The sequence below is a fragment of the Struthio camelus genome, chromosome 18 (assembly GCF_040807025.1).
Source record: "Struthio camelus isolate bStrCam1 chromosome 18, bStrCam1.hap1, whole genome shotgun sequence".
NCBI lineage: Eukaryota > Metazoa > Chordata > Aves > Struthioniformes > Struthionidae > Struthio > Struthio camelus.
This window is the reverse complement of record NC_090959.1, coordinates 469,418-482,873: the sequence shown is the minus strand read 5'-3', so window position 1 is coordinate 482,873 and position 13,456 is coordinate 469,418. Positions and strand designations below refer to the sequence as shown.

Below are 13,456 nucleotides of genomic sequence, written 5' to 3'. Positions count from 1 at the left end.
CCGCAGGAAGGACGGAGGGAGGACGCCGGGCGAGCCGTGAGCTCGGGCCGCGCTCGCTGCTCCTGCCGCCGCGGCGAAGGCTGGGCTGGAAGAGACAAGGGACGAGACGCACGGACACCGCCCGGCCCGACTCACCACCGCCGCCGCCGCCCGGCCCCGCCGCTCCGGCTGCGCGCTGCCGGGCGGGGCCGCGCCTTAAACGCGGCCGGGCCCGCCCCGCGCGTCACCGCCCGCTACCGCCCCGCGCAGGCGCGCGGCGGCCCGGCGGCGCCGGGCTGCGGGCGCAGGGCGCCGCCCGGCTCCTCGGCCCCGCGCCCGCGAGCGTGGCGGCGCCTGGCCCTGCCCGCCAGCCCTGAGCCCCGGCGCGGCGCTCCGTGTGCCCCCCGGGGCGCTTCCGCACGGCCCGGCCGCGAGCAGCCGGGAGCGAACAAAGCGACCGGGCGAGCAGCTCCGGGCCTCCCGGCCTGCTCCCCGCTGGCCCGCCGGACGGAGCCACGAGCGGCGGTGCGCACCCAGGCCGGCCCCTCACCCTTCCGAGAAGGACCTGCCCCCGGCCAAACCGCTTGGTGTCACAGCACGCAGGCAAAAAAGCTGTGCGGATGGGTAGGGAATGCTTGCAATTTAATGAATCCCGGCAGGGCCTGTGATTCACCCAGCCCTTCCACTGCCCAAGGCAGCCCTTCCTCACACTTTGTTTGCTCGAAGTGCCTTGCTGCCCTTTCCTCCGCCAGTCTCCGATCACTGCCTTGTGGCATTTGTTTGCCTGAAACAGAATGACTAGGCATGTGTCAAATAGTCATTTAACCCCCCTGTGCAATCAGTCTCATCTCTTGTGCATAATGTTAACCAAGATTTCTGCTTTCCTACATACTGTCTGCCGGAAACGAGGAAATGAACCTGGATGATGAAGCAGCTGCCTCTTCCTGGATTGGCAATGCTTCTTTGCAGAGTGGTGGGCCACCACGAAGCTACCTTAAACCTTCACCTCGCTCTTCTGTGTCCCTATAGCGCCTTGTTCTCCTCACCTCATTCTGCAGCCTGGCTGGGCTGGCAGATGCAGCTGTGAGCACGCTTGCAGTGCAGGCAGAAAGAGGAGAAAATCCATCAGGGAAAGGAGAGAGAACAGCAACTGCCCAGACGACAGAGCACTAACTGAACCAGAGAGCAGCACAAAGCCTGGATCTTGCTGTAGGTTTGTGCAGTGTGGGGAAGCCAGTGGAGAAGAGCTGATTTTCTGGTTCCCCACTGGGTTCTGCATCCCCACTGGGGATCAGGGTTGGAGAGTGGTGGCATACTGGCTGGAGGAGCGGGGGAACAAAACTCTGCTAAATAAAAATGGTGCCTCTCCCACCTTGGCTCTGCTGCTTTGTCCCATTGTCAGGGGAGCTGCTGGCAGGGCTCCGTCACACCAGGGCTGACAGATCCAGCGGTTGACAATGAGTGGGGTGCCATGGTGACAGTCTCCCCCAGCATGACTCTCTCTGCCAGAGAATCTCTCACACATGCATCAAAGGGTTTTTGCTTGAGAGATCTCTCATCCCCTGTTCTCAAATCATTCGTACCCCCACAGGTTTCTGGTGAGAGTTCAAAGCTTAGCACAGAAGATGGGCTCTGAGAGGACTGCTCACTTTTCAGCAGACAGCTCCAGTGAGGCCCTTGTGGGGAGCGACTAGGCTCCTTGCTGGCGAGGTGTTGGGTGTGTGAGGTGTCTGTAGTCTGGGCTTCTCCCTGTGACTCCTTCCTTAAGGCCACCTTCAGCACTCCAGGCCCAAGACCACCTGTAGGCCAAGTTTCTGTGCTTAGCTGCACGGAGCTGATGAGAGAGAAGTGTTACTGAGATGCATGCGTTGCAGGATTATTCCAGTGAAAGAGAGAATTTTTAGCTGGGAGGAAATTCCCTCTCCAGATGGGGAGACAAATAAATGGAAAAGAGAACAACAGTGAGGAAGTAGATGTTTCCCTGTGGTCACAAATTTGCCAGTGGCGCTCCACTGTGATAGGGGCAAGGGGAGAAAGAATTGAGTCTCATTTGACTTGGTGCTGTCACTGTCCTCTGTGGCCAAGTTTTGTGCCTCCTATTAGATTCTCTGAGCTGCAACCTTGAGACAGGAATAAGTTAGACTGAATGTGGGGAGGGGAGAGAAACTGGTAAAACTCACTTCCAGGCTGCAGGGAGAGCCTGCCTGATCAAAACCGAGGCAAGATTGGCACCCTGGAGCCGAGTTGAACTGTCCATTCCTGGGAACAGACTTGCTGGTTGCTAGAGCAGTGGCTGCCTCCTGACTATGATCTGCTCTCAACTAAGGCAGGCCTCATCCTTTTGCTTTTACGCTTGAGAAATTCAGATCTGTGTGAGGGTTGCTCAGATTGCAAGGGTGGAGGAGGGAAAGTCCTGCGAGGCAATGGCCACATCCATGCTATGGTCTGAAGCGAGGTGGTGGCACCGGCTTCCTGCCAACAAGCAGCGCAGCATGGATTCTGCCTAATGAGTTTTCTTTTGGAGGGTTTGGCCTGTGGCAGAATTTGTGGCTTTGTAGATAGTTGTGTTCCCCGTGTGAAGAAGAAATCAGAGAAAGTGCCTTGGCGAGATGCTGCACTGAACTCAAAGACTGTCTGCTCAGGGCAGGCGGGGCTCAGCTTTCAGTGATGGAGTCAGTATGAACGTACTGGTTTTGTTCTCAAAAAATAGAATGATAAAGCGGGGCCAAAGGAAGACCTTGTCAGATAATCAGACACATCCTCGGCCATAGAAACTTGGGACGTGCAGGTCTGGGCCTCTCCGCTCTGCTGCCTACCAAAGAAAACAAGAAGACAGACGATTCAGCTGCTTCCTGTCTGGAAGACAAACGCAGGCCTGGGAGTAGAGACTCGACTGAGAGTTCATCGTCCACACAGGATCTGAGTGACGTTGTAAAGATCTAAGCTGATCTCTTCCTGAATCCTCAGGGATACTCACATAGTGGCTTACCACTATGTGGAAAGAGCAATGGAAAAGTATGAAGGGAGGAGAGAAAAAGCAACCCAGCAGCAGAGTGGAGAAAAGAACAAGAAAAACACACACAAAGAAATCTTCATTCACCTGCATTGTCTGGAAACGTGCAAATGCCGAGCTCTGAACGCATGTGCTTGCTAAAATTCATCTAGTCCCGTTGTCCTGGCACATGTGTGTGTCTCTGAGCCAAGCGTGTGATCTGGATGTAGCTGTTGGGCTATTCCAACAACCGCATGTACCTTGTGTAGGCTGGCCCATGAATGGAGATGCAGAGAGGTGCTAAGGGCAGTTCACAGGAGGAAGGGATACAAAGAAGACAGCTGTGATTGCCTGGCATTAAGCCAGCTCCATGCTCACCCAGTTTGCATGGATGGTGAAGGTGCTAATATACTCTAACACTATAGGTCCCCCTCAACTTAACAAGAGAGCCTACATGTCCACTGTAGTGGGCACACTGCTCTCCAGCCAGCAGTGAGCGTAGCCTCATGGGCAGAGCTGACACTTGGATTTTGTGCTACTCCTCTCCCAGGTGATTTTGAGCAAGCTGAGGCATCTCCTGGTGCTTTGGTTTCTCCTTCTCTCAAACAAAGACAGTTCTGCTAGCTCTCTTTGCTGATAAAAGCAAGTGACAAGAAGGGCTTGACTTTCTAACCACGTTATCAAAGGAAAATGCTCGCAGCTGCTTTTCTTTCTACTTCTTTGTAAATGGCCCCTGCTGGGAGAACACAAACTATTGTCCAGGATCTTGGAGCCATGCTCACTTCCCAGTATTAAGATCATGTCTATGGAAACCACTTCTGCCTTCCCTACATCTGCTCATGTCTGCATGTAGCATCATGTATTGGCTGCAGCTTGCCTTTTACAGGGGACTCTGAGCAAGTGACACGCTTCTATGGGGTCCAATCCTATTGCAGCATGTTTCTGATGTGCTAAAGGACATGAACATACATCAGGCACCAAAAAGCAAGGTTGCTGCACTGGATCCTGTCTGTAGTAGAGCTGAAACCTGTCAGCCAGGAGCACTAAGCTCAGCTTTGCTGATGCAGAGGACAGGGTTTTTTTGTTGGTGGTATTTGAGACGAGGGTTTTAGGCACAAAACACTGTTGCAGGCTTCCTGGGAAAAAGGGAGCACTGCCTGGAGCCCAGAGCTTGGTAGTGGAGTTTCCATAATAACAAAGAAAGGATTAGAGATGAAAAAATGTACATATAAGCGTAGAGAGAAACAGTAGTTGTAGATTTCTTTGTGTTGCATAGACGCATGGATAGATCATGGAACATAATCATCTGCCCTCTCAGGTGCGTGTGCGTGCACACACACACACACATACACGCACACACTCCCTAATCCCTTTCCTGCTGGTATGTCAGAGAAAGCTATTTCTGGAACCTGAAATCTAGGTCAAAAAGAAGGAGAAAATCTGAAGGGAACGATAACGGTCTCTCCCTTCAAAGGCCATACAGGGTCAGGTCGGGTTGATACAATTAGCAAGGGGGCCTCTGTAGTACTTTACTCCTCAGCCACAGCCTGTCACATACTGGCTGAACAATGTGTCCTGGCCTGTTTTGTTTTTTTCCTTAGCGTTCACACTAGTTTTTCCCCACAAAGTAGAGAATACCATGATCCAGACCCAGGCAGGCCTGAGGCTGCCCCAGCTGGCCAGCTGAGAGAGGAAAGGAGCAGACTTTGCCTTTATGCACAGAGACCAGGTAATCACAGTCCACACAGGAGGAGGAAGGATGTATGTGTCCTTCCCTCACAAGCCATAGCTAAGTAACTTTTTCAGAAGCCATGGAAAGTCCTTCAACAGGTGAGCCAGCCTTTGGGAATTTGGTCAGCTGAACCCACTTTCTGCACAGTGCTGCTTTGTGTTGTAACGCTGCACGGATTTTTTCCCCCATTAAGCCCTCCGGCGTCCCTCTCTGGAGGACACTACATGGGGCCATCAGTGCCAGGAAACCAGACTGGGATCTGCCTTCTCCCATGCCAGGGCAGGGTTACCACCACAGCAGTGGTGGTCCTGGGAACCATCCCTCTAATTCAGAGTGATGATAAAAAAAGAAGACAAAAAGCGGGCTGAAGGCGTAAGAGCAAGCTGTTTTCTGATGACTTTGGGGAGCATGTATCCTGTGTGGTGCTCTTGTACCCAGTTTGGGCTCTGGCAAACATATGGGCACAAGGTATGTACAGCCCTGGAAGCTGCTTATGGGAATGTGGGTGGCTACATGAGCCTCTTGCCTGGCTCTGGTTGGGGTCAAGGTTGGGCTTGCCTGAAGGACTGGTCTTTCTTGAGCTGCTTCTGCTCCGGGTGCTGCAATTCCCTTGCCAGGAAGGGAATTCAGGAAGGTTAGGTTCAGGGCCTGCAGCTACTTCTCTGCCAGAGCTGCCATCAGTAGGATCAACAACAAGGGAGAACTGGAAGGTCACTGTCCTCCAGAGCTCGCTCGCTCGCTCAGCAGCATCCTTTGGCCAGAGCAGCCCATTTGAAACACAGGTCAGCAGAGACAGAGCCCAGTCCTGGAGGAGGAACTAGAGCTGGATTCCCTGGCCTCTTGGAAAGAGATTTGGACATAGGATCCTTATCCCGTAGGCACTTGGGCTTTCTGGGAACAGAGTGCTGAATCAAGCTGCTCCCATCTGAGTAAGCGCGATGTTGCCAGAAGGCATCTGGAGGACTGGGAAGAGCTTGCTAAGGAACTGGCTTCATATGAGTTTTTCCTGCTGTCACTGGAGTGTTGGTCAGAGGCTGGGCTGGGATCTCCCCGCTGGGAACTATCATCTTATTTTACTGTGCTTTGCTCACCTCTCTGCTTTCCTTTTTTTCCCCTGGACATAAAGTATTCAGGGCTCTTTGAGCATGGCTCTGTGTCTTTCAGCAGACTATTAAGCAAGCAATTCCCAGTGATGCTTCTAATAATAAGGAACTGGGGCTGGGAAGCCCTTTGTTAATGCAAAGGATTCAGATTGGCTGTCAGCAGAACGCCTGGCAATTAGATGAATAGGTTTCACTGGGACTTTTCTATCTCCTGCTTTGCAAGGCACAAAGCTTTGTTTAAGGCTGATCAAGGGCAGCTCATCATCTGTCTTGCTGGCTGTCAAATGGGAGCTAATTGCCTTATAATGTGCAAGTGACACACAAATTTTGTGGGAAGATCTGGAACCATGCAGCTGATCAGAGGTGTGATGGCTGTCAAGCCTCTCCCACCCTGCCATGCATGGACCCCAAAACTCATAGCGCTCCATGAGATAGGGCTTGCTATGCGTCCTCAGCTGATGGCTGAATCCCCATGACACTGCTTAGCTTTATGATTCGAATCCCCTTATCGTCCTCCTCAAAAATGAGAAATCTTCTGTGAGACACATCATTATTACTGCTGACACCTCTTCAGGATACATCCATACAGACAAGAAACCCATTCCTTCTCTCAGTGACCAGGCACATGATGTGAATGGTTTCCCCAGCCTGGTGCATGGGTGCAGGTGCAGAAAGGTGTCTGTGAGAAGGGAGTGGGGTGAGGATCCTTGGTCATCTGTCCCCATAGAGTAGCATGGAGCAGGAATGACAATTAGGCCTGCCGACAGTGCCCACCTGGTCTGGTACACCCAGTTCTCTTTTTGTCTACACTGATACAGCTGAGCTGAGAAGTATCAATCTGAGGCTTGGGAGGCTCCTGCTGTACATTACAAAACCAACTAATTAAAGCCTCAGCAATGCATGCATGCATTTGCAGGAGGAACTGAGACCAGGTGGCTGATTAAAGGTGTGACTGCTGTCCAGATATGCCTCCTGCCTTCCCCATCAGGCACACACAAACACAGATGCTCCTCTCCACTCCCCCTTCCCCCACCATCAAATCTGTTCCCTACCAAAGCCCCAGCAGCCAATGCAAAGGGATAGAGGATGCTTGAGATCAGCAAGTCTGTACTGGGTCACATTGAAGAGAGGTGCACTTCCAGGGTGGCAACCAGTGATTTTGAATGCCTGGTGCTGTGCTATGCCTTTTGTTGTTTCCTGGTGTTAGCCTGGCTATGCAGCAGTGCTGAGCTCAGCATTGGCTGCCCTGTCAGTGAGGAACTCCGCTTGCAGGGGTGGGAGCAAGTTGGTTTTGTGGGGAGAGAGACGAATTGGGAGGGAAGAGCATGGGATAGAAGGAGGGCAGAGAGGCTGGTATGAATGAGGGACCTGGACTGGGCAAGCAGCCCTTGCCTCCCATGGGGTCTCTTCCAGGGTCCTGCCTCATCCTGTGGTCTTCCATAGCAATGATTCTGGAGCACAGACCATTAACACTTGCTCCATGAGCAGTGTGCTGGCCTGCAGAGTAAGGGCAGGGGTGTAGGTGCGGGGCATGGGCATGTCTCTGTGGGCAGGAAGATCTGGAACAGGGCAGCTCATAAAAGGCGTTATGGTTGCCAGCGCTCCCCCTTTTCGTTCCTGCTCTCTGTGTGCTGCTGAGACAGTGCTCCAACCTGGCTCCCACCAAAAGCGCACTCCAGAGCTGGGGAGTGCACATACCAGGAGCTTCACCCAGCACGGCTACAATGAGACTACTCTGGAATTCCCTCATAGCTCTGCAGATTGGTGCTAGTGTCTTGATTGTGCCAAGAGCAAGCTGTCCCAGTGTCACTGGGGGTGACAGGACTTGCTGTTTGCCCCTGGTTCACCAGCAGTACCATACAAGACCCCAGACTCCTGTTCCTCCTGCCTGCTCTGGTATCTGCCAGGCACAATCATGTCTGTGAGCATCAGAGAATCACCTTTTCCAAGCTGTGTTCCCAACCTGTCCTGGGATTTACACAGCCTCCTTTTCACACACCATCCTCCACCCTGCCACAGACAGGGCTACTTTCTGCGACCAAAACAATAAGCTGAATTTATACACTGAGAAGCCATAAGCTCTGTGCAGCCTGACTGGGGATGAAGGTGCTGCTGTTGCCATCCCAGATACTCTGTGATACAACAGATAAGGACAGCGTGAGTGTACTGGGCAGGTGGAATAGAATCCCTTAGCTCCTCACACCCTGCCTCAGCATAACAACCGAGCCTCTCCCCTGGGACGCTGTGGCCTGGCAGAGGAGCTGAAAAGGACTCAGGATGCTTTGAAGAAAGCGATGCAAAAATGATGCAAATCTAGTGACTTGAAGCAAATGATCCTCTTCCAGCATCATGTGGAAAGGTGAAGGGTTTCTCTTCTGGGGAGAGTGCTGTTGGCACAGCCATCTCCCTGCAAACCTCCATGGAGAGCTCCTCTCCAGAGCCTGCTCCCAGCTCCCTATATGCTCTGTGAGGGCCTTGCATGCCAGCTGAAAGGCTGTGGTGAGAGCAGAGCCACTCCTGACACTGGAGTTTCGCACAGCAGAACCTGTCATCTCTGCTCAGGACTTCAGGACCCATTACCAGAGGAAACATTTCCAGAGTAATGGTCCTGCTGTCTGCAGCCCTCACAAGTATTTTCCAAGAGAGGCACAGACCACTGGAGAGTGTTTAAGCCACTGCTGTAGATTGCTTTTCTTATTCACCTCCTCTGAGGAATCCTCAATGGACTCCAGGCTTACTTGCTGGCTAATGAACTGCAACACTTCAATAAGCACAGGTGGAGCCTGGCTGCACCAAACACGGCCCTCAGGCCAGGGCTGTGCCGGCCTCCAGGGCTGGGGAGCCAGCACTAGCTGGTTTTTGGATGAGATAGAAAAGCAGTGCTTTCATCTCTTCCCTCCCAGGCTTTCCTGATGCCCAGTGCAAGATCTAAGCAGCCCTTGTCATTGCTAACTGTCTCAGGCTACTAATCCTAGTGTCCTGGCAAAATTGCAGTTGGAGACAGAGCACTCACTTTCCTTGCTTCCCACCAAGGCGTTGAGTACATCCAGTGTCCTGGGAGCCTCCTTGGGGAATGTTGCTGATGGGTACAGCAGTTCTGCTGCAGAGCGTTAAGAGCCCTGGCTCATCCCAGAGGTGGCAGAGAAAGCAGGCCTTTGGAGAAGAAAGGGCTCGGTAAGCAGGAGCTCCAGCTCCTGTGAATTGTTTGGTAAAGAGACTGTTCTCCTGCAGGGCTGGGAACTGCCTCCTAGTAGTGATGGCCCAGCTGATTAGAAACATCAGCAGGATGAGGCTGCCTTCAGCCTCTCCCGTTCTCCAGGGGATGGAGTCACTCCTGACTCATATCTGAGGGAGAGGCCAGGCTTTTGTCCAGTACAGTAATTACTAATCAAAAGAGAAAGGCCTGTCTGGAACGAATAATGCCCACATCCAGTGTCAGCAGAGGCAGATAGGGCATCTGGAGCTGAGTATAACATTGTTAATTGCTCGGGGATAACAGAGCACCGAAGCTGCAGGGTGCTGGGCTCTGAGGCTCAGAAAGGCTCACTAGTGCCTTGAAATTTAGAGCAGGACTTGTTTTTGCCCTGTATCAGAGATGTTTGGATCAGGGCCTCTAGTCTGAGTAAACCTGATGGGAGAAGAGCAAATATTATGAGATGCATTAGACATCTGGGTGGCTGCTGCATTTCAGCATGTCTCCAAGATAGAAAGGATCTGGGGCCAATCCAGCCAAAGAATAAACTCCCAGTGTCTCGTTGTCAGAAGATTTTGAAAGAAGGCTAGTCTCCAGGCAGCTGTAGTGGAGGTGGCAGCCCAAGGGCTGGGCGCAGCCAGGGTGACGCTGCTTACCTTTTCAGCCCTGGCCTCTGGGGAGGGAAGGTACTGCTGTGAGAGAACTGTAAGCACAGCACATGACACTGCACTGCCTCTGCATGGAGATGGGCTAATAACTGGGCCTGCACAGGAATCCTCTTTGTGAGCCCCACGCTTGGCACGTCACCACCTCGGCCATGCTACTCAAGTCTGTTCCCCCTCGGAGTCTTGCCTGCTCCTCTCATCCTCAGCTAGGAGGAAGCCTCACCAGACACTGCTGAGACCCCTGGCTCCAGCAGGGTCAGACCTGTCTGTGACTCTGCTGGGGGAAATTGCAAACCCTGAGAGTCTATAAGGGGCACATTCACACTATAAGCCTTTTCCCCTTATATCTGGTCCCCCCAGACCTGGTTCTGGGCATCCTGTCCTGTGGAGGAGCCGGCAAAGAAGTTCATGGTGAACCCTAACGCCTTGTCACTCCTCCCTCACTGAGGGACAGGGGCAGATGCCTTTCATCCTGCTGGATGAAGGGGCTGCAGAGATCAGGATATGCGCAGACCCTGGGGAAACAATGCAGAGTCCCTGATACACACTTTTGTTCCCAAGGATTTTGGAGAGGTCAAACCTGTCAGTTGTAGCCCAGATTGGGGGAATGACAGTTAGATGCCTGGCTGAGAGAAGGAAGAAGAGGAAGAAGGCAGCTATCAATAGCTGGCTTAGCAGCTGCTTGGCCCCTGCACCAAGGCTTGGGGAAGAAGGGCTGCTTGCCTGTGCAAGATTCCCACTGCACCCTCAGCCCCACAAGACTCCCAGCCCAGCTGGCAAAGACAGCAGTCAGTGCTCCTCATCCTCCCAGGACCCCCAACAGGGCAAGGTGGATGTCCCATGAGCTACTCCCAGCTGCAGTACTCGGATCTGGTTTTGGCTTGGCTGAGCCAAGAGACAGCTCTCCTGGACTTCTGCAGGCTGCATTAACCAGGCAGGCCAGACCCCATCTGCCATTTCAGCCCCTGCATCCAGAGACCCAGAACCATCCATCCTGTCTGCATACACTTGCTGCTGTCCTCTCTCACCAGTGCAGAACAAGCTCAGAGACACAAGATCTCCCTATACGGCCATTAAATTCCTGGATAGCTGTGGCTGGGCTAGACAACCCAGCACAGGTATCTGAGGACAGAACCTCACACACTCAACACCTTCCAGGCAATCTACCCTCCAGTAGTAGCATCCCCCATGTTCTGCCAGCCCTGTACCCCTTGGTTGCTGAGCTGCTTGCTTCCCTTCCACCTCCCCTCGCGGTCCACCGCTGGCACTCACTGCTGTTGCTGGGCAGGGTCCTGCTGCCGCTGAGGCTGCCTGCCGGTGGCGGGGAGATCGAGCGGACAGAGCCTGTGTCCTCTTCCTGGGAGCAGCCTGCCTGGATGGCACGGAGGTAGCTGTGGCTCCGGGATCGGAAGTAGCTGGGCAGTGGCAGGTCCAGCACCTCCACGGCAGCCGATTCGGCCTCACTGTAGGTAGAGTCGCAGACTGCCTTGTACTGCTCCCCCAGCTCTGGCTCTCTTGCCTGCATAGGAAAAGGGGCAGAGCCAGTCACCTGCTGCCTACAGCTAGGCCCCTTCCCCTTCTCCTTCCCCTCCCTAATTAGTCTCCCTCTTCCTGGAGGTCTCCGTCCTCCAGGGCTGCTGCGATTTGTAAGTGAGTTTCAATTATATGTAGGCAAGACTGTGAGGTGTAGTGATCAGTGCTGGCTGCAGAGCAGGACTCCTGGGTTCTCTGCCACAGGAAAGGGAGGACGAGGACCTCCTCCAAGGCAAGAGGGTCCCTGCTTGTGGAGCAGGAGAGACTTACCCCCATGGTGCCTGTGAAATTCTCCCCAGTCTTTGGTGGAAAGGTTTAGGTGAGGCTGAAATCCCTGTTCAGCCTCTGAAAGCTCTCCCAGTGCCTACTGGCATGGCCAGGGGAACCCAAAACCCAGCTGCAGGACCCTATCGAGTCAGGTGTGTTCCTCTGCTGGGGGAGATGGCACAGCCCTACAGTGGTTTGCAGTGTGGAAAGAGAAGGTAGGAAAGTGTGGGCTGGGTGGGAGGACATGCTTAGCCCAGGGCCTCCTGGACCTGTGCTGTGATGTTGCTATCAGGAATTCAACCCCAGCCCTGTCTGAGGTGAGGGACCAGGAGGTGGATGAGCACTGGGCCAAGGCGTGGTGCACCCCAAGTTGGGGCAGCTCCATTCCCTGCTTTTACTGCTACCCCAGCTTCTACCTCCCACACCATGCCCCCGCTTGCCCTGCCCTGTTCTCCATTAGCAGCAGCTGATTAAACTTTAACTCAGGAGAGGCTCGCCTAGGTAATACCACAGCCAGCCTAAATCAGTGTTTTGAAGTACAGATGATGAGAGATGTTAAGTTTGCACCTCGTCACCCACTCCCATCTCTCTTGGCCCTTTCTAGGCCTCAAGAACAGTATTTGTGCCTGGTGTTGGTGTCTGGAGCCTTTCCCCAGTTCCACAAGGTTTGGCTCAAAAAGCTCATCAGTTTCCCTCCAGAACTGATGCTTCCTAACCCCCCCCCCCCCCCGAGCCAGGGGAAACCAAGCTCTCCAGCTGTCCTAGAGTGCCTTGGGTTGGGGAGAGCTTCTTTCTCCTCTTCCCGCTGGCTCCTAGGTGAAGGCTGACCTCGCAGCCTGCCTGTGCGCCCCAGGCAGTGCTCCAGGGGTGACCCAAGAAAACTCTGTGAGGAAGGATGAGGGAAACACCAGTGGGACGGTACCTGCTCTCCATGGGTAAATATTTGAGGGATAAGTGAGGGGGGTCCAAAGATCTGGAAGAAAGAGTTGGAGAAGGTTAAAGGCCAAGAATGGGGGCGCCCCTTACACACACAGCCATTGCACAAAGACTGAAGACGACAGGAGCAGACAGCCCTTCCTCTGGGGCCACAACTGCTGACAGTTCAGTGCAAACTTTGGAACTCGTAAGACACCAAGCAAAATGCTGGTGTGACCTGGCACCACTCAGGCTCCTCAGACAGCGGCACAGACATGGCATGGCAAAGCTCCACAGGATGCCTCCAAACCAGAGAGAAGGTACAGATGCATTCAGTCTATTGTATGCACCATATATAAATATATAGGTACACGGGGCACACTTGGACCTTGACAGTGGGAACACAATGCTACGACACCCCTCGGCACATGCAGGGTGTCTGTGGCTGTGTGACAAGGGCTGGTGTGACTCCCAGTTAGCACCCCAGCTAAGCTCCCAATACTGATCTGACCAGCACCTCAGCTCCCTCCCTTCAGTGCTGCAGGAGTTCAGCTGCATGCCCAAGAGAAGTGATAGGCCCCCACAGCCTGCATCTAGTACCTGAAGAGCCTGGGTGGATGGGCAGCTGGAGTACTCCACAGCAGGGGAACTATCCTTTGCCTTCATCTAGCCCTTCTTGGTGTTGGGCTGGCCAGCTTGCTGCTATCTCCCCTCTCACCAGTCCAAGAAGAAGCCACTTGGAAGTGATGCTCCCTTTTTTCCATAGCAAAACCACAGCACACACTTGGCAGAACAGATGCCTGACAGACACTGTGCTGCCTGTGGGGAGAAATCCCTTTTCTTCCTCTCCAGGCAGTTCCCTCCATCCAAGGTCTGCAGAGCACATCCATCCTATGAGGTCTTCACTACATGAGCTGCCCAAGATAACCCATCTTGGGAAGAATCCAAGTTCCAAATGTACCCAAGGGGAAGCAGCTTGGGAGCCTGGGTCGTGCCCCTCCACAGAGAGGGGCAGCTCAAAGTGTGGATGTACAATGTTGGGGGTCAGCAGTTGGCTCTGTCACACCACTGGTCCCC

At 53.6% G+C, this 13,456-nt stretch overlaps 1 protein-coding gene across 6 annotated transcripts in view; it reads right to left on the bottom strand.

The window, feature by feature from the left end:
* The window catches only part of DLGAP4 (DLG associated protein 4), a 194,288-nt gene that overhangs the window by 43,007 nt on the left and 137,825 nt on the right, over window positions 1-13,456 (bottom strand). For 5 of the 6 annotated variants that reach the window (XM_068913074.1, XM_068913079.1, XM_068913078.1 and 2 more), the window contains 2 exons: window positions 12,387-12,437; window positions 10,937-11,183 (listed from right to left, as the gene is read on the bottom strand). In XM_068913074.1, the coding sequence (XP_068769175.1) occupies window positions 10,937-11,183; window positions 12,387-12,437 (298 nt within the window). The remainder of the gene's footprint in view (window positions 1-10,936; window positions 11,184-12,386; window positions 12,438-13,456) is intronic. The other variant, XM_068913077.1, reaches the window with a different exon arrangement.